Source organism: Filicampus tigris, chromosome 10 (genome assembly GCF_054856515.1).
Source record: "Filicampus tigris isolate MCC_2025a chromosome 10, RoL_Ftig_1.0, whole genome shotgun sequence".
Classification (NCBI taxonomy): domain Eukaryota; kingdom Metazoa; phylum Chordata; class Actinopteri; order Syngnathiformes; family Syngnathidae; genus Filicampus; species Filicampus tigris.
Window position 1 is genome coordinate 14,941,130 of NC_141226.1, and position 19,583 is coordinate 14,960,712.

The 19,583-nt window shown below is 39.2% G+C and overlaps 2 protein-coding genes and 1 long non-coding RNA gene across 7 annotated transcripts; 1 reads left to right on the forward strand and 2 right to left on the reverse strand.

The window, feature by feature from the left end:
• Positions 1–299: 299 nt before the first annotated feature.
• Positions 300–6,556, reverse strand: LOC147140979 (uncharacterized). 2 transcript variants are annotated; one of them, XM_086044186.1, is made up of 7 exons: positions 6,310–6,556; positions 5,091–5,270; positions 4,566–4,823; positions 3,848–3,913; positions 3,615–3,716; positions 1,927–1,944; positions 300–1,745 (listed from the first exon to the last, which is right to left on the reverse strand). In XM_086044186.1, the coding sequence occupies exons 1-7, from the start codon at positions 6,377–6,379 to the stop codon at positions 1,660–1,662; spliced, it is 780 nt and encodes a 259-aa protein (XP_085900312.1). In that variant the 5' UTR covers positions 6,380–6,556; the 3' UTR covers positions 300–1,659. The 2 variants fall into 2 exon arrangements, with proteins under 2 accessions (XP_085900312.1, XP_085900313.1); XM_086044187.1 differs by lacking the exon at positions 3,848–3,913.
• A 1,324-nt stretch (positions 6,557–7,880) lies between these two features.
• Positions 7,881–10,149, reverse strand: LOC147140980 (uncharacterized). The gene is made up of 3 exons (XR_015088451.1): positions 9,581–10,149; positions 8,082–8,183; positions 7,881–7,975 (listed from the first exon to the last, which is right to left on the reverse strand). It is a non-coding gene; the product is annotated as an uncharacterized LOC147140980 (long non-coding RNA).
• Positions 9,569–19,421, forward strand: ppp1r7 (protein phosphatase 1, regulatory (inhibitor) subunit 7). Of its 4 annotated transcripts, XM_086043688.1 has the most exons (11): positions 9,569–9,671; positions 12,154–12,249; positions 12,387–12,442; positions 13,152–13,217; positions 13,365–13,495; positions 14,135–14,297; positions 14,371–14,487; positions 14,768–14,872; positions 14,991–15,077; positions 16,579–16,762; positions 18,916–19,421. In XM_086043688.1, exons 1-10 carry the CDS (start codon positions 9,632–9,634, stop codon positions 16,753–16,755), a joined length of 1,038 nt encoding a protein of 345 aa, XP_085899814.1. In that variant the 5' UTR covers positions 9,569–9,631; the 3' UTR covers positions 16,756–16,762; positions 18,916–19,421. The 4 variants fall into 4 exon arrangements, with proteins under 4 accessions (XP_085899814.1, XP_085899813.1, XP_085899815.1 ...); XM_086043687.1 differs by having other exon boundaries at positions 16,579–19,421; XM_086043689.1 differs by lacking the exon at positions 9,569–9,671 and adding an exon at positions 9,716–9,936 and having other exon boundaries at positions 16,579–19,421.
• Positions 19,422–19,583: the final 162 nt, after the last annotated feature.

Genomic DNA, 19,583 nt, shown 5'->3' on the forward strand with positions numbered 1-19,583 from the left:
ACTCGCCTGTTAAAATAATGGCCTAGGTCATATTTTGAGAAAAGAAATATATTTTGTTGCCTTTAACATCTCAGTATTCTGGCCATCCATGCTAAAAACGGCTACATTCTTTGTTATACAGATCATTCATTTGTACCCCTGAAATTCAATTATTGTATTGCAATTAGAATTTGGTTCAGTAATAAACTAGGCACTATAATAAACATGTTGCCACGCTTAACTGACTTCAATCTAATAAGAAAAAGTTTAACTGAACTCATAAAGCAATTGCCATTTTTTTAAACAAATCCAGTCAACAGTTGTACATTTGCAAAAGCAATTTAATGAATGCACGTAAATGTAGAAAAACATCACAGTTCAAATCTATTGGTTGAAAATAAAGGGTGATGGCTTATTTTGTTGAAAAGATGAATAGTAACCTTAACCTGAGGAGCACACATTCAACTCTAATTTAAAATCAGCATGAAATAAAATGATCTTGAATTAAATGTATACAAACATGTAACACAATATTAGCATTGTGAGTGTACATATACAGAGGGGGGCATTTTACTAAATTTTGCTGGTCCGTCATTCATCAACCGTCAGCGGCCAGAGTAGCTGTCTGTCATTTGTCAGTCCATCATTTTTCGTTACGAATTGAATGGTAAAAAGGTATATTTATTTACTTATATCCACCTATACAGTATGGCTGTGAATGGTGAGTGACAAATGGCATTAAGAAAATTATTTATGAAAATTTGGCATTAAAAAACACCGCTTTTCACTCAGTTGTACAAAATAAAACAAAAAAATTGTGCTTACTTTTTGGTGCCCATTTCTCCATTAATGTTAAGTCTGACAAACACACGCATGATAAAGTGCATTAAAAAATTGCCAACTATCCATCTAGTAGAGCAGCTAACTTTTATTTTTGCAACAATGTTTTTTGATACAATAACATAATTGTATCAAATAGTATTTAAATAGGAATACACGTAGTCCCAATTGACAGCCGGTGTATGGAACGAGGCTTCTGGGTGGTGTGACCACGTTAGAGCACGTCATTATCGGCTATGAGTGCACACACATTATGGAAGAGAAGGCGGAAAAGCAAGGTAAAACAATTCTTTAAAAATCAGACGCGACAGCCAGCGTGTGGACAGGAGATTCGGGTTGCCGTGGCTGCTTGAGAGCGCCTTGTTATTCCAGTGGGGAAACACCCCACGACAACCTGGTGGGACTGATTCACTGAAGCAAACATATTTTCAAGGCTCAAATATGTAGTTATGTGTAGGCATAAGAAAGATGCTAGACAAAGTAGCATCCATTTTGGCGGAATTTTATTGATTGGCCAACAGTTGAGCGGGTGTGTTTTCAGCGGATGCGCCAACATTTGAGAGCAGAGAGAATGGCTGGGCTTTTCATGATATTGAAGCCTCATACACGTGGTGATTTTTTTTTTAAATCATCCAAATGTGGTTTCTCTGTGGTGTGTCAAATTAAGAAGATCAGTCCACTTCACAGGGACTTAAAATACTGTGAGCGTTTCTGCCATGTTTCATCCTTGTGGCAATCATTGTTTGTTTTATCTGCTCCACTAATATTTGTTCATTCAAATGTCATACAAACAAGCACTCGGGCTGTTAAAGTACAATATTTTCATAGTTTAAATTTGAATCATAAGGTTTGATAACCGTTGCCATTTTTCTCTGGGTGGAAATCTGCCATTTCCTTGGGGTAGTGTATGATTGAACCAATAACACCTACAAGAGAAAACAGATAATCCATGAGGTTGATTAGTTGCTCCAGTTAAACAACAGGTGAGGCAAAGCCCATGACAAAGCAGGTAAAAGTTAAGTTAATGTGTGCAGACTGAATTAAATATTCAACTTTTTCCACTAATCTTCCATCTGGTGCTGCTAACAGAGAATGTTGTTTTCTTACCTCCAGGGTGTCGCAGACCTAAGTCGAAAGTAGAAAGAAAAAAAAAGAAAAAAACCCATGACCAACGATGCTTCAACTTGCCTCAGGAGTGAGAGGACAAGGCATACCGATGCTTAAAAGACATAAAACTTGATTCTGCATTCACTGTCATTGGATGAAATTATCCTTACTATAAGGATAGAACTAATCCACTTTTTAGTGTTTAAAACAAAATCAAAGACTCCCGCGCTACTTATTGAGCCAATGCAAATGTTTCACATTAGCAAAAACTCACACCACACCACTGAACAAGTCTTAAAAAGTCTTTACAACTATTTGTCATGAGGGGAATGTTCCTGACCCACACGCAATAGGTGAAACTCACACACCTGATTTATATGATTAGGATCGTTATCAGGCTTCTATTGAGCTTGCTGATGAGCTCATCGTTTACGTACTGTACATCAGATGTGTTGGAGGAAGGAAACATCTAAAACATGCAGGATAGGGGCCCTCAAGGACTGGAATTGGTGACCCCTCTTCTAGTGTCTGTGTCCAAGCACGTGCCTTTAACCCATTAAGGCTTAAAGCGCCTAGCTCAACAGCTCCCCAAAACCTAAGGTCATCTTTGGAATTACTCTTGAAAATCTGAAGTTTTCCCAGAAATTCAACACCTACAAAATAATTAATATCGCAGTCCTTGTAACTGATAGAAAGATCATTCCAAAAGAATTTGAGACATGTGGCTTTCACATACGCTCGAGTTTATTCATCTTTACTGTTTCAATCGAAGACGTAAAAATAAAGTGTCAGTGCGAGGGAAGCACTATTTTTAATTTTAAAAAATCGAATGGTAATTGCCAATTCTGCTACCAAGACGTCGACATTGTCATTGTCTACTATTTTAGTCATATACTGTATCACGTTCGACTGGTTCTACTGGTTCAAAGTCCACAAGCGCGTCGTTTATATCACTGCCGTTACTAATTTCAGCGCTGCCGCGATCGACGGCGTCCGCCATTATGACTCGAAAGAATTACGGAACATCCTTCGCGGGCTCACGACATCGTCACGTGTATATCCTGATGCAATTCATTGGTTAAGAGACCGAGAATTTGATTTTAAAAAAAAGAAAAAGAAAATGATATATACACTCTCCCGGCTTTAAGGGTAGAAAGACGCAACAGCGCTCCCGGCTCTAGTGGTAGAAACGCGGTTATGCGCTCCGGTCCTTAATGGGTTAAGAGGTGGGGATTGGTAGCATGTGACAAGCAACTCCAATTATGTAAGTACATTGAATGTCTGTGAGTGAGCATGTTTGTTGTGTTCTTCTCCCCAATAAAAGTTCATCGGCTCTCCTTTCCCACAAGCAAGAGTATTACAGTGCATTGTATTGTTTGTAAAGTGCTTTGTTACAGCTCTAGCTGTTATGAAATGCGCTATATGAATAAAATTGTATTATACTGTACTGTATGCGTACACTGTAATAACACAATTTAACGATAGCTTAAAAAGTCCAATTTTGCTAAGGCAGGAAATAAAGATCATCTGACAATGGATAGGAAAAAGCATATTTTCATTCCTGATCAATGCCATGAGCTCACAGTCCTTACCAAAAAACTCAGTGAACCAAATCACGAGGGCTGTTGTTACGATAAACAAAACAAATATTATATAACAACAAGAAAGAATGTAAGTGACTCGCTCACCCTGTTGTTGTTTGGCGAGGAAGAGGCTGAGTGCAATTAGCCCAGTAAATGCCAATAGACCCAAGATTGGGATCAGAAAATGGGGCATCAGAATCCCAGGATCTGATAAAAAAAATAAAAAAAAAATCAAGAGAATGTTAACAAAATATGTTGTGCTACAATGTAGTCTAATATTCAGTAATAGTTGCTCCAGTATTGGAAAAAAAAAGCCCCCACGTAAAAATTTTTCGCACCTGACATGGGGGGTAGACTAGGGGAAGGTCCGGAGTCACTTTGAAGCAACGGCCTGATGACACTGTCTGAAACATTATCATTGAGAAACACCCACATACTTCCTCGACACCAAGGGCCCAATTTTCAGAGAGAGCACATCTGTGCCGTGGCGCCAATGCTGGCGGATCCTGATTTTTGTATCAGCGTAAGCGTCAGCGTGGCAGAGTGACAATTTCATAGTGAATCATTGCCTTGTATTTTTTTATGACTCAATTATGTGAGGGGCTGTTTCCGAGTGCACACTTCATGGCATAGATGTGCTTCTGCCATGTCAAGACTATAGTGTGCAACTAGCGTGCCACATTTAAAGGGATTGAAAGGAGCTGCTTTGATTGGCCATGATTGAAGTCAACTGTGACCACTCCCACAGTGGCACAACCCTCCCTCTTGTTGTCTGCCGGGCCTGTATTCAGCTGCGAAATTATTTAACAAAGGGTCCAACCTGCCTCCACGCAGAGATACGCCACACGTCGTGTAGGAGTCAAGCTGGTCATGAAAATAGAGCCCCAATTCCTATTTAGACAGTTTGTCATATTTGTCAGGGCTTTGGGGAAATTTTGTGGCATCTTAGGTGAGCTTTTCAGCAAACAGTTGTGGATAGCCTCCATAAAATAAAAGGCAAACAGATGAATTTGTGACTCGCGCCCCATCAATATGCATGAGATAACTGTACTCCACCTGACCGCTCCTCAGAAAGATTCAGCTCTTCCATCAGGTTGACACACGCGTCCTGAAGGAAGATCTCTTCCTTCGCCGAGCTCCCCAAGGCCTGCGCCCATGATGCTTTGAGGGCCGTCGCGTGTGGCGTGTGAGCTATCCAGGCCCCGCCGTGATCCAGGGACAGGTATAGGGACCCGTTGTAGAAAACCCGGTCACTCCAGTACAGTTCTGAGCCTTCCAATACGCAGTCGCGGGAACGAAGGACCGCATGGTTTCCTGTCAAAAAAGGAATACAGGGCGAATATAGGCAAAGAATGATTTACAGTCACATTTATAGACAATTTAATCTGCAATTAACCTAACATGCATTTTTTTTTAATGTGAGATGAAACCAGAGTATATGGTGGACCTCCACACAGGAGTGCATGAACCAAGAGTCAAACCTGGGCCCTATTTACTATGAGGCAGAGATCCCAACCACCACTTCATCATGCAGCCTCAATAAAGACCTTTTATAGAAATTCGATGAACGTGATGTCTCACCCGATAGCGCAATCTGGTTGGCGAGGAGCCTCAGGGGGATCGAATCTGCTGACATCGCCTGAATGATGCTGTTGACTTCTCTGGTGGCGCTGGTATAGGGGACCCCGTTGAGGAGGACCCGCTCCGAGACAGGCCGTGCCCCCGGCGCCACCCACTGCTGGAGCTGAACTACCGCCGTGTCTGAACAGAAAGAGAAAGAGATGAGTATGCACGCAACGCAGGTGCTTTCATGGGAATTAAAGTGAGTTAAAATACAACTTTAAGTAAGTTACAACGTTGATTTATAGAGTGTTGATTTAAAAGGCAATGGAACGTTCAATAAGGAAGCATCGAGGCAAACAGCTGACCTCTCTCAAAGACCTTAGAGGCCATCCATTTTCTAAAGCACTTGTCCTGACTCTTCACCGTACACCAAGCGACTGAGCACCATACATCTACCGGGGCGCTGTAACGGATAAATTGCGACCCAAAATCAGGTTTTGAGGCTTCACATACAACATACTGTACTGGATTATAATTTACTGAACCAAAAAAAACATGGCACCATTGTCAAGGACCAACTGTGCAATCTGCATGAAATGATTTTTCAAAGTTGTGAGGTTCAGGTTCAAATCTCGACTCAGTACTTCCTGTGTGGAGTTTGCACAATTTCTACCTGTGCTTGTGTGATTTTTATCTAAATCCTCTAACTTCCTCCCACATTAAAAAAAAATCTTTATTGATGACTCTAAATTGTCCATTAGTGTGAATGTGGATGCTTGTTAGTTTATCATGTGTCCTGTGGTTGGCTAGTTACAAATCCAGTGTATACCTCGCATCTTACCCAAAGTCCGCTGGGAAAGGCTCCAGCTCACCTGCTACCCTAATGAGGTCATGATATCGAAAATGGACGGATGCATCAATGAAATACGGTCAAAGATGCTTTCCCAACACTTTAAATGTTTAAAACTTATTTTCTATAAAATTATTTTTGTTTCGATTGTGCTTGTAATTGTTTTATTGCCTTTTAATTGTCTCTGGTTGTAAACATCCTCATTTATTGATGATTATTGCCAAAAGACACCAATAAAAAAGTTACCTTTACCTCAGCGTATAAAAGCAATAAGTTGCACTTAACAGCTACAACTAAACCCAACACTGTATACTACACTAAACTTCTCCTTCATTTCAAAATAAATCATGTTTATTCGATTATTTATAAGGGAAGCGCGTTACTTACCCACTGGAATCCGTAAAGCAGGTAATAGACGGGCCAGAATCCCAAGCACGAGAATGCCAACAAAATGCATCGCTCCAAGTTCCAAAATGCTTATAAAAGACTAAACGTGTGCACGTAAAAGCTTAAAGAGATGCTTTAAGACATTTACAGCGTGCAAAGGGTTTCCGGAAGACAAGTTAAACCTCATCAACAGAGCATCGTCCTGCTCCGCCGAGACGCCTACTAAGGAGTATCGGCTTCCCTAAAGACTTTTGTAAATGTTACTTCCTAGTCTCGCTTCTGATTGGCTGAGAAGTAGACACACACATGAGTCTCCGCCCACAGAGTTATGATTGACACCCCACTCTGTTAGCATAGTTAACATGTAAATACACTTTGCTAGACACTGTAATAATAGTGTTCACCAGAATTACAATCATCTTTATTGGCCAAGTTTGTAAAAAAAGAAAAAAAAGCACACACAAGAAATTTGTCCCCGCGGTAGTATGAGCCGCCCAGGTATTGCAACAAGCAATAATAACGAAAAGAACATTTAAGACGTGACACATAAGTACCGAGAAGTGAGCAGCGGTGCAGTAATTACAATGCAATGGCAGTTGTGTAGATGATGCAGAGTTTCATATCGTTCATTACAAATTATGTTCCGAACAGCGTTTCAGAGCAACATTGTTGTTGTTTTGAACTCCTCACAGCTAGGTAATGATAACATGAAAATAATTGCCTTGAAGAATTATCTTCTACCATAAACTTGCTTTGTAGGTAGGAAGGGAAGTTGTGTGAAAGTAATACAAAAAAGTATAAAGAAAAAAAGGTTGGATGTTGTTCACAGTAGAAAAAAAAAGATTCAAATAAAAGCAAATATTTCTGGTGTTATTCTTCAAATTGAATTAAATGTTTGTTAAAATTCTTTTTATACATCATGTGGCCTTCTCTTCCACTAAAAGTGTTCTCATAAAACAAATCAATACACATTTCGAGGGTCATTTGAGGTTTTTCTCTCCAGGCCACAATAAATTTATTATTGTCATGAACAGTCCATGTTTTATTCAAGAGAATTTTGAAAACACAATTTTAACACTCCTATGTTAATATATTGAAAAAAATGCAATAAAAAACATTCTGTTGTTCTTGTTCTTTCGTTGTTTAGAATTCAATGTATAGCTTTAGATTCACGTTAATTACTAAATATGTTGACACAATTGGGACTTAAGGGGAAACATGTCAAATTGTTTTCTAGTTACAGTGACATTTTGTGTAACAAAAAAATAAACATAACACAAAATAAAATGATGTTTGAATATCTCATTCGTATGGAACACTGAAAACAATTTTTTGAGGTTGATATAGACCTCCTGGATCACCAAATGTTTCAGAAAATATGTCATAGTGGAGTACACAGTACATATTGCCTGTTCTCATACATATTAACAGGGCAGGGTTAATGTTTGCATACTGCTTAATTGTGAAGTATACCGTATGTTCTTTTTCTTATGTATAACACTTATTTTTTGGGCTGTTTTTCATTTCGCTCACAGAAGAAAACAATTTAGAGGCATCGACAAGACTAAAAGAGGACTCACTCAATTTTAATGTATGGATTTTGTAGAGGAGGGGTAGAAGCACATAGCTTTGTGGCACACTTTGCTAGACTGGAGCTGCAGTAGATCTGTAGCCATATGAATGGTAATAAATATTTGGAAAGGTATCGGGAAAGCACTGTCACTGAGGCCAAAGGGTTCAAATAAGAAGTTGAAGAGAGGGGGTCCAAGTACCTTGTGGATCTGACTGGCAACAAGTTCAGGGTGACCCCGCTTACAGCCAAAAGACAGCTGGGATTGGCTCCAGGACACCCACGACCCTCGCGAGGATAAGCACTTTGGATAATGGATGGATGGAAAACATTATATCAGTCCACAAAGTGAAGCATACATCAGTTGCACACAAAGTCAATGTGTTCAAGCAACAAAACTGACAACTCACGACTTTCATGTTTGTTTTTACTATGTCTACCATCCTTGAAAAGGATCGCTCACAAGGATACGTTGTAACAAACAGTATGAGTATCCCGAAGACTATCTGCGATTTGGTGACGTTTGATGACAGCGTTGTTGTTCTAAGTAGTCACATATCATTTGAGTGGGGTGAACAGCATGGACACACACACACAGAGAAAGCATGTGTCTTGACCTCGGCTAAACTCCTGAGACTGAATCATTGAACAAGAACCGTGGATCTGGCGTTATGGTGATAAATTGTTGAAAACGAGGAAAGCACTGTAGCTGAAGACAAATGGTTCAGATAAGTTGCTGAGGTGGATGGGACGACAGATTGTTGTATAGTTTAGGTTTCATTATAAAAATAGTGTTTATCTTTTGGCACAAGATGTGAATTAGATGTTCTTATGTATATCAATGCTAATAGCCAAACACAGATTGTGCTATCTAAAGCATTGTGAGTGTGTGGATGATTAGATGATTTCAACTGTAGTATTTGTATATCTTTCCAGGTGAACATAATTTGACCTTCTCTAACTTTTTGACCCTGTCCAACTGTTGAATGTTTTAGTATTTTTTGCACAACTTTTTGCCCTGTGTAACTAGGAGCTCAAGGGTAAAACTCACAAATAGGAGCTGGGTTATGCGCCATCTTGACCACAACCTTAATGAGGAAAACCATGACTGGATGGACATTTTAGTAAACTCTAAATTGTATTGTTTTAAATTTTATTTTATTTCAGTATATTTTTGTAATATTTTATTTCAGTTCATTTTTATTATATATGCATATAAAGATATAATTTGGATTAAAACACTTTCAGGCCATCAGGTGAAACAATCAGCTGAGGCAACATGAGTGTGCTTTAGCGTTGCGTGACCACTAACTAGAAAGGTGGATCCATTCGTCGAAACATTTGTCATACACGGAGGACACCGTGTACAGTGGACCTCTGCCAGTCATGGGGGGTAGGGACTGAACCCGCCTTCGAATAGCAAAAATCCGTGTATAATTGAAGTTCATTGACATACATTGAAATAAATCTTTGAAGAAATGCTGGTAAACATTCAATATGCCTTCTTTTCACGAAAATCTTGAAGAAGCGAGTGAAAACCCAAAATATTAAAAAAAAACCACTCAGCATTTTTGGGGGTAAAAAAAAAATTGTGAATACAGTATGCGAATCCGCGGGTACCAAACCGCGAGTATGCGGGTGTCCAGTGTTGAATACTTTGCTTGCGACTGGCGCAACCTTGCGGCGTGCCGTCGTACGTACATCTCTTCCCTCTGATTGGCTGAGGCGTTGCCAGGAGTGTTTACAGGAAACATGGCTTGCATGTCCGTTGTAGAGCCGCAAGAAATGGAAGGTGAGTAATTTCGGAACACTGTCGCCCCGTCTCCACGAGCAGCCAGGTTGAATGTCACTTATGACGACGAGCGACTCTCACCCCACGAGCGTATTTGAAGTGTCGTTTTCGTGTGTATAACAGATGTCCAGCCCACGTTTGCTAGCTAGCGTGCTAACAACAAGGCTCGCTGCCTGACGTCGTTGTTTTACGCCGAACCCGGACCACGTTGTTCTCGATAATCCATGTCCGATCCCGCCTTGACAAGTCGACGCGTACCGGGGAGGTAATGGTGTGGCTAACGTTCTTCTACAAACTGTTTCACACCGCTCAGTATGTATGGCAATTTAACGACGCGAACGGCGGACTGAAAAACAGACTGCTACGGAATGATGGGAGCACACCCACACTAACGAATCGGTACAGATTGTTGTTGTAGTCATTTGTAACGATGAACTGGCAGCGTGGCGTTTCCTTGGTATTATGTCACTGCTGTCGGGCAAAGATTGCAGTGTATATAATACAGACTGGGACAAAAGTTAACGGAGGGATTGGTAAGGACTGATTCAAGGAAGTGTGGATGGTAGTAAGATTGGAAAGAGGGAAGGATGAAGAAATGAACGATGCAACACGTATGGTCTGAAAAGAAGGCAGAAGGAATGATCGATTCAAGAATGATATGGATGGAAGGAAACAAGGATTGAAGAATGTTATGGAATGAAAGATGTAAGAATAGCTGGAAAAGGGAAGAGCGGATCTATGTAAGGAAGGAAGGAAAGAAGGAACGTAGAAGAAAAGAGGGATTCAAGGATGTATGAAAAAAAGGATGGGGATGCAAAGGAAGGGGGTGGATGGAAGGAAACAAGGATATGTAAAAGGAAGGATTCTTCCTTTCATGAGGGAAAGAAAGAGTGGTGGATGGTTAGTTGATTGTGAAAAAAAAGCACGAAAGGAAGTGGTGAATAAGCAAAGGATGGCAGGGCTTGGCCTTGAAACACTAATTTGAAACCTTGACCCTTGTTTAAGAAAACAACCGATTGGGTTGAAGCCATGATTTCAAATCATGAATCCGAACCCTGACCCAGGCTAGAAACATTACATTGAAACATAATTTTTTCACCCCTTTTTACATGGAGTGCCCTAAGGTTCCATTTTATTGCCTTGTTACCTGCTCCCCAGCTGCTGTTATTAAAAAGCATGACGTCTCAATTCCCACTGAGTAGACTGCAGATGAATATTATATTCTTTGGACCTAATTGTGTCCCTAATACCTCACAACTTCTTAACCGTCTTGCACCTTGTATAAGGCCCGTTGTTACCAAACTTTGTGTAAGAATTGACCAGAATTTAATATGGAACAATAGGTTAACGTTAGGGGTGTAACGGTACGCTGAATCACATTTCCGTTCAGTTCGGTTTCTTGGAAACTTCGGTTCGGTATATTTTTGGTACGAAATATATATATATATATATATATTTATTATATATATATATATATAAAATATGTTTATTTTGAAAATGTTTAATTTATTGAAAAGATGACCAGTAAACGGTATATTTGTTAGAAAAAATAAAAATAAAAGCAAACCATTCAGGTGATATTCCAAGAAATTACACCAGAATAAAAAAAATACATTCACAATAAAGATCTCTTAATTTTGTAAACTATTAAGATAATAATATAATCTTTGAACACTCAGCAGCAACAGCCTATGACACCTAAGTATTCAAGTTAAAGTTGCCATTACAGTACATGTATACTTTTTGTGACTGAAACAAATACAATAAGTTACAGTTATTGCTAACTGTTAAAATTATTTTTATAATGTATAAAACACAGTAACTTTAAAAAGTCTTTATGAAATTCTATACACTTTTTAGGCATTGAAATCTTTGAATGTTCAACGGCATATGATAAATCTCTCTAAGTTTGAAGTTTTTGGCTAATAAGACTGCTTTCTTCCTCGTCGAAGAAACATTCACAATTGGATGATGCTGTTTTAAGTACGTTAATATGTTAGACGTGCTACCTGCAAAATAGCCGCCGATCTCCATGTAGCAATGTCGGCACACAACTTTGGGACTTATCCACGTACCTTTGCCCATCGGCGATTTTAAAAGGAAAGCCAAAATGTTCCCAAACAGGAGACCGCAATGTATGGGGGGACCTTCGAGCTGTGGCTTATTTGCGTATGCCTTAATAATGCCATTTAGCCATGCATTTATGATTTATCACGGCCTCTGGCGTACTGTCTCTTCTTCTGTGCCCCCACTCTCCTACGCGTGCAATCCATGTAAAAACTCGCATACTCGCGCGTAAAATAGCGCTAATAATAAAAACTGATCAGAAAGGGTACGCAAGTGGACCAAACCAAACATGCCGTACCATAACATAATACACCCACGTATACCGTTACACCCCAAGTTAATGTGAATAAAATCTGTTTTATTTGTTAATTTTACAGTTTGGATCGCATTCCGTTTTTGTGTGCTTGACTTGTAGTGGATCGGAGGGGCGAGTCCGAGGAGTCAGGCGACGACGAGACCAGGAGGAAGAGCATCAATGGCGACATGGATCCAAGTCAGCCTCCCGCCACGAGTATGTCATCCCAACACGTTCACCCTATCAGGGGCAGCAATCACAAGTGATGTTTCTGGTCCTGTAATCCAGCAATGGGTGGATGTTAAAGCAGAGGTCTTCTCTCTCGTGTAATGTCATGATTTCACTCCCCCTAGATAAAGAAGAGTCTCCCGTTGACATGGATACCATCACCTTGGACCCAGAAGAGGAGGTGAGGGGAAGCTGTTTGACATATATTCTCTGTCAAGCAAAAATCTCCTATCACCTATGTGTCTATATTTACTTTTTTTCCACAAATCACTACTATTAGTTGGGACAAAACAATAATATTGATTTAGGAATAAAAGGGAATTTGGGAGTGTTTTATAGATTATTAATCAATTTAAAGTGTTGAAAATAGCTTGATCTCTTTAACAACACAGTGTTAACTCAAAAATTTGCTGTTTTTTTCCTGAAAACCTTTGGTTTTGGGGATGCAAAGATTTCGCCTATTGCATAATAAGCAGGATTTCTTATGACTGATCACTGGGTCATTTGTTGAAAAAATATTGTTGTAAATGTTGGGGCATTAAAGTTTAACACAATCATTCGTTCCGGGATTGCTGACTGACCTTTTTTTCCTCCGTATTTACAAACATTTCTTCCCGCAGAAAAGGAAAATTAAAAATCCCTATTGTCAAACCTTTACTGACTCTGCAAACAATGTTTTGAGTTATATTTGAATATTTCTAACAATTTAAAAATATGTTAACATGTGTAAAATTTGATTTAAGAACATTTTAATGTATAGTCACCATTTTGGGGATGATTAGATTTGTGTTAAAAATGTTTTTTTATGTATATATAAGTTCTACTGAACACCCTAAATCAGTCCCAGTATTGTGAAGATTTGCTGCTGATTTTTTTTTTTTCTTAAACAGGATGTTGACCTCGTTCACTGTCGTATTGGAAAAATTGAAGGACTGGAAGTGCTACAGAAAGCTAAAGTAAGTCTATGATACATTCAGCAAGTGTTGCTGGTCAGTCCAAATATTATGTCTCACCAAATTGTGAGGTTTTTTTCGTCCTCGAAATCAAAGAAAAACTCCCAAATATGCAGAATTATCAATCCTTTCTTCTCTTTGTCCACACAGACCCTTTCCTTACGACAGAATCTGATTAAAAAAATTGAAAATCTCGACAGTTTGAGTTCACTGCGAGAACTCGATTTGTATGACAATCAAGTCCGCAAGTTGGAGAACCTGAACAAGCTCACGCAGTTGGAGTAAGTTTGAATTTTGATTGTGTACAGTGAACCCCTGTATATTAGCGGTTCGGCATTAGTAAATTAGATTTTTAGAAGATTTTGGGGGGGACGGGGAACCTATCCAGGATCCTCACCTATTCATTGTCGTTGCGTTCAGGCCAAATTTAGTCAGCCCATAGCCTTGTCAAATAGAAAAAATGTGCTTCATCATAGTCTGCTAGCCTAATGCTAAAAGACAATTCAAAATGCCATAGGCTGGCTGACAGAACTAGCATCAATGTTACATTACTTTAATCAATGGACAATTAAACAGATGTAGACGGGCAATATAGCAGAACTTACTATTATCCCCTGCGAAAAATGATTAATTTTGTTGCAGCTTACTGAGTCACTTTGCTGTGACCGTTTTCTTCTTGTATTATGTGATTGTATTATACTGGCCTCTGGTGGCCCCAGTACATTGACCAGAGGGAGCAACACAATGTCAATGAAGCATGAAATTATGATGTACAAACCGTAATTCTAATTCTTTACATTATATTTAGTTATGTTTTAACTGTTTGAATACTGTTCAATACTTTTTGTGGCACTGGAACAGATAAATGGCATTTCTCGACCCCAACAAGCCCTTCCTCTGTTTTTCTGGCTCAAATGCAGGCAGCTGGACATGTCCTTTAACGTTCTGAGGAAGGTGGAAGGTTTGGAGCAGCTGACTCGGCTGAAGAAACTTTTCTTGCTTCACAACAAAATCGGCAACATCGCCAACCTGGGCCACTTCCCCTGTCTGGAAATGTTGGAGCTGGGCTCCAACCGCATTCGTGTATGTTTTCCGTCATGCTTGCAAACGTGTTAGTTCATCAAGTTACCGTCATATTCTTTGTTTGTGTCCCTAGGTCATAGAGAACCTGGATGCACTCACATCTTTGCAAAGCTTATTCCTCGGCACCAATAAAATCACCAAGCTGCAGAATATGGACTGTTTACACAGCTTGACTGTGTTAAGCATTCAGGTACTCAGCACTAACATAAAGCAGAGATTGTCACATTTTTCTCCCAGGGACCATTTACATGGGAGACATTTTCCAATGACCCCGCATAATGCTAATGCCAATTAATCTAAAATACCTTGTGCACCCATAAATGCCATGAGGAAAAAAAGCATATATTTAGAACTGAGTTAAAACAAATTTGAGTTGAATTAATATTTCAGCCAACCGAAAGGTGGGTTGAGCAGCCAAAAGTTGTCCTCAAGTAACTCCTTCCTTCTAACGTCTTTGCGTTTACATTCAGAGTAATCGGATTACTAAAATGGAAGGTTTGCAGAACCTGGTCAGCCTGCGAGAGCTCTACCTGAGCCACAATGGCATCGAGGTCATTGAGGGCTTGGAAAACAATGTGAGTCAAGCAAAAACCGGTCCATTGTGCACTCTGCTGGCTGTGAATGCGCATCAACAATAACAGCAGCTGCAAAGTGTTTTCTGTATTAGCCCAGCATGACTCTCTCTCCTATCAGAAAAAGCTGACGACTCTGGACATTGCAGCCAACAGAGTGAAGAAGATCGAGAACATCAGCCATCTAACAGAGCTGCAGGAGTTCTGGGTAGGACTCAAGTGTTTCATGTTTTGTTTTTATATTTCCTGAACACTGGTGCAATTTGTTTCTCTTTCTGGACTATGGCTTGTGCTGTAAGATATGACTATGAAACCTTCATTTTCGTCTTTGTCTATTAATTTAATACAGGGATGGGACAACTTAAATGCTGGAGGGGGGCCCCAATTTTTCTTCAGTGCTACTGGGGGGCCACATAGGACCACACACTTCCTAACCAGATGTCTGACAAAAATGCTGTTTTAAATATAGACAAAATATGTGCATACGTGCAAAATACCTGCTCATAATATATTTTATTTTTGATCATACATTTTTCAATGTACCAGTATTCATAAAAAATCCACAATCCTATCCCAACAAAAAAAGGGTTGAAGCAAACAACAAGATAACCAAATATTGTAATTTTTTCTTTCCCAGCGCAAAGAGACGCCCCCAGAGCTGGCTAAAAACGAGTGGATTTAGCTGCTTAACTCATATTCCATAAACGCAATATTTATCAGAATGCCCTGTTTCAACTAGTGGGTTTGCATAGAACATATTATTGAAAAAAAAATTTTTTTACGTTGACTTCCCCTTTAAATAGAAAGATTTATCATACACTGTTGAACATTCAAAGATTTCAATGCCTTAAAAGTGTATATAATTTCATAAAGACTTTTTAAAGTTACTGTATTTTTTTCATTATAGAGTTAAGAGTTTTAATATAGTTGGCAATAATTGTAACTGTTATCGTATGTATTTTTTTCATCACAAAAAGTGTGTACATGTACTGTAATGACAACTTGTCTTTAACTTGAATACTTAGACGTGTCATAGGCTGGTTCTGCTGGGTGTTCAAAGATTTCAGTGTCTTAATAGTTTACAAAAAAAGGGATCTTTGTTAGTGTATTCTTTTATTCTGGTGTAATTTCTTAGAATATCACCTGATTGGTTTGCTTTTATTTATTTTTTCGAAAAAAAAAGTGTCGTTTACTTCTCATCTTTTCAAAATAAACAAAAAAAAAATCTTTTTTGTACCGAAAATATACCGAACAGAAGTTTCAAGAAACCCAACCTATCCGTGACTTTACCGTTACACCCCTAATAAATATACCGTACCATAAGGTCTACTTGCGTTGTAGTATAGGGCAGTATAAGACTTGGTGTAAATGCAACTAAGCCATGTCTGCCATCTAGTGGTGATATTACAACTTAAAACTATAGTTGACCCCTGCATGAGAAACCGCCCTAGAAAACTAATTAAAACTAACTGAATTTAAAATCAATATCAAAACAAAACAAAGACTGACTGTAATGAAAAATCCAACAATATTATTATCGGTACCCTGATGTTTGTTAATCTAGATGTGCCTTGCGATTGGCTGGCAACCAGTCCAGAACGTGTTCCACCACTCAACCCAAGTTAGCTCTGACAAGGCTCCCACCTAATAAACAAAGAGCACCAAAGAAAGGTGCAAATGTCCTAAATGAACGCTGCAACTCCCCTCAGATGAACGACAACCAGATAGACAACTGGTCGGACCTGGACGAGCTGAAGAATGCCAAATCCCTGGAGACGGTCTACCTGGAGAGAAACCCGCTGCAGAAGGACCCGCAGTACCGGCGGAAGATCATGCTGGCGCTACCTAGCGTGCGCCAGATTGACGCCACCTTCATCCGCTTTTAAACATGCTGTACGGTATAACGCCGTCCATTTCAGTGTTGCCCCAACCCCACCCGCCACTACCACCAAATCCTCCTTTCTCAATATACATAATATACAGTGCAACATCAAAGTCACCCACGTATGCGCTCATATGATACTCCATCCATGGGGTGGAAACGTATTTATTTATGACGCTGGAAATGAACTGTGAAGTAACATCAACTCCATCACTTTCCTATTGTCGATCATGCGACCAGCGACATATTTGTCACATTTTGAATGCTCGGAAAGGGAAGAGGGAAACATTCAAACTAGAATACAGTAGTAGCTTGACTTGACCTACCTTGACCGTTGTTACTTAGGCCTGGTATACATATAAAGGCAATCAGGCCGTTATTGTCCGGATTTAGCCTCTGCCCGACCAAGGACGACAAGTGCCCGACGATCTTTTATCTTATTAGATTGTCCTACAAGATTACCATTTGATTTGAGGTGCGTTAAGTATAATAGTGTCCAAAGCAGGGCATGGCCGACAATTTTACATATATGTTCAGTAGTTTCCCATTTTCCAAGATGATCTGAGCAGACCACATACAATATGACCAAAACTGTTCATTGCCTGATTTTCTATCTTTATGGTCTGTCCTTATAAAATCCTACTGTGTGTACCAGGCCTAAGATGGTTGTCGACAAAAAAGACTTCTTTGGAACCCACGTTTGTACAAAAACAAATATTGGCTAGGACATTTTGTTTTATTTACCACAGCTTCCTTGTTCGCTTCTGCTCACATCATAGTTTAGAGTCAATTGGCTCGAGACTAGTCTGCTTTCCCCCACGCACATGAAGATTTTTGATTTATAAATATTGAACATGCGTAGTCGGACCATATTATCGGGATAAATTCTTACATAACACACCTCAGATTAAACAGACCTTTAGGATAGTCTAATGGGACAACCTTATAAGAAATAAGATGTTGACGTCCTTGGTTGGAAAGGGGGAAAAATGGGACAAAAACTGCCCGATTATTGGTTGCGCGCCAAAATTGCAGTTACGAGCGAGCTTCAAATACGCTGCCACTCGAGTGAAGCAAAAAAAACGAACGAGAAATGAAGGTACCGTAATTCCCTGGCATGTGGGCAAGGAGAGCCACGGTCGCTGATACGCACACTCGAAGAAGCTACTGTCGGCCACAACACAGATGCTCACACATAGACGAACTGACTCAAGCTTGTGATGTCACTCATTAGGCCATGCCCTCAAAGGCACACATCCAACTCTTACTCAACTTTGGCAATTCATGACAATTCATTTCAACGAGGAACATTGATTTGACATGAGGGTAAATTGAACTAATTAGTCATAATTCATGGTAGCACTGCACTGCAAGATGGGCCAAAAGTAGATATGCACTCTAATAGTGATAAAAATAAACCATTTTAGTACATTCACTTTTTTTTCCTGTGGCATCTTTTCCATTCTTACCTCGTCCCCACAGATTTTTTTTCTTTCTTTTTTCTGCCATCCTGTCTTCCTTTCGTCTTAAAGCTGCTTTTCTGCCTTTGTATTTTTCTTCACATCGTTCCTTCCTTTCTGACCTCTTTTCTACCTTTCTTGCCGTCAGACCAGAGGCATCTTTTTCTTCCTCACCTCCTCCCTTCCATCGCACCTGTTTTTGATTTCATTAACTTCCTCCCTTTTCTCTTTTTATTTTGCACCCTTCTTTTGTTTTAAAGTACTTTGCTGCATTTCTCCCATCGGTACCTGTCCAATACTGCTTTAGAATTTACTTGCTTTCTTCTTGGTTCCATTTATTTGCCATTTGTGGTACCTTTTAAAAATACAACAGTTAATTTAAAAAGTGTACAGTATACCTACTTTTTGCCCTCCCTGTATCTGCTGTGTTTGAGCTTATTCAAAACACTCCCAAACTAGGCATGAGATCTTTAAATCCAAAGATGCATCTTTTTAAAATCATTTGCAAATCATGTACATAATTTATAGCAAAATGCGACAAATGTCCCCCAGTCTCGTCTCGTCCTTCATCTCACGACTTTAGTGACACCACTGTAGTCAAATAAAGCTTACAAGAATGTAACATATGTGTCTATCTAGGATGGTAAATAATCATTTTTTTGGGCACTTCTAATAATGGCTTTGGTTCTTTTGCTTTTGTTCAGTTGTCAGATTCCTTTGGAGTGCTTCACCAAGGTTTTTACTGGTTTACCTCGAGCTCTGAAACCGGATGATGAGTTTATGCTGCAGTGACACATTATGTATTATTTATTGACAGTTGAACTCAACTAAAAAAAGCTGAGGGGCTGTTTGTGTGGTGGTCTCATGTAAATAACAGAGCACTTGATTTGATCCATGTATACATTCAAACTTTGTCCACTTGACGTAATGGGTAAAGCAACAGATTTTGTTTTTTAGTGGAATTAAAAAGTTATACACCTTTTAGATATTATTTTACACTTGATTTTAAGGAAATTAGATTACAAGTAAAGGATTGAAAGAGTATGTGTTTTACCAGTGACCTGAAGTGGTTCAAATCAAGTGATCTTAAATTGTCACTGAAAGAATAAACTGATATACTATTTGTTGTTTAAATAATCTACACCACAGGGTTTTTGGACTTGAAATGGAATGTATTATGCAAACAACAATAAATGTATAGTACTACTTACTAACGTTTTGCTTTTCATTTGTGATTTTTGACAGTGGTAGAAAGTACAAATACTTAATTGGACTTAAGTAGATTTTTCAGGTATCTATAATTTGGATGACTGTCTATTTTCCTGACAACCTTTTACTTCTGCTCCCAATAAGCGGCTCAAATAATGGCTGG

Excerpts from the sequence above, each read along its gene's own strand:
- LOC147140979 (XM_086044186.1), bottom strand. The coding sequence starts at position 6,379 with ATGCATTTTGTTGGCATTCTCGTGCTTGGGATTCTGGCCCGTCTATTA. Across the intron at positions 5,271-6,309 it reads TGCTTTACGGATTCCAGTGG|ACACGGCGGTAGTTCAGCTC; the intron begins GTAAGTAACGCG and ends CTTTCTGTTCAG. Across the intron at positions 3,914-4,565 it reads TCTTTCTGAGGAGCGGTCAG|ACAGTGTCATCAGGCCGTTG; the intron begins GTGGAGTACAGT and ends ATAATGTTTCAG.
- ppp1r7 (XM_086043687.1), top strand. The coding sequence starts at position 9,632 with ATGGCTTGCATGTCCGTTGTAGAGCCGCAAGAAATGGAAG. Across the intron at positions 12,250-12,386 it reads AAGTCAGCCTCCCGCCACGA|ATAAAGAAGAGTCTCCCGTT; the intron begins GTATGTCATCCC and ends CACTCCCCCTAG. Across the intron at positions 14,298-14,370 it reads TGGGCTCCAACCGCATTCGT|GTCATAGAGAACCTGGATGC; the intron begins GTATGTTTTCCG and ends TTGTGTCCCTAG.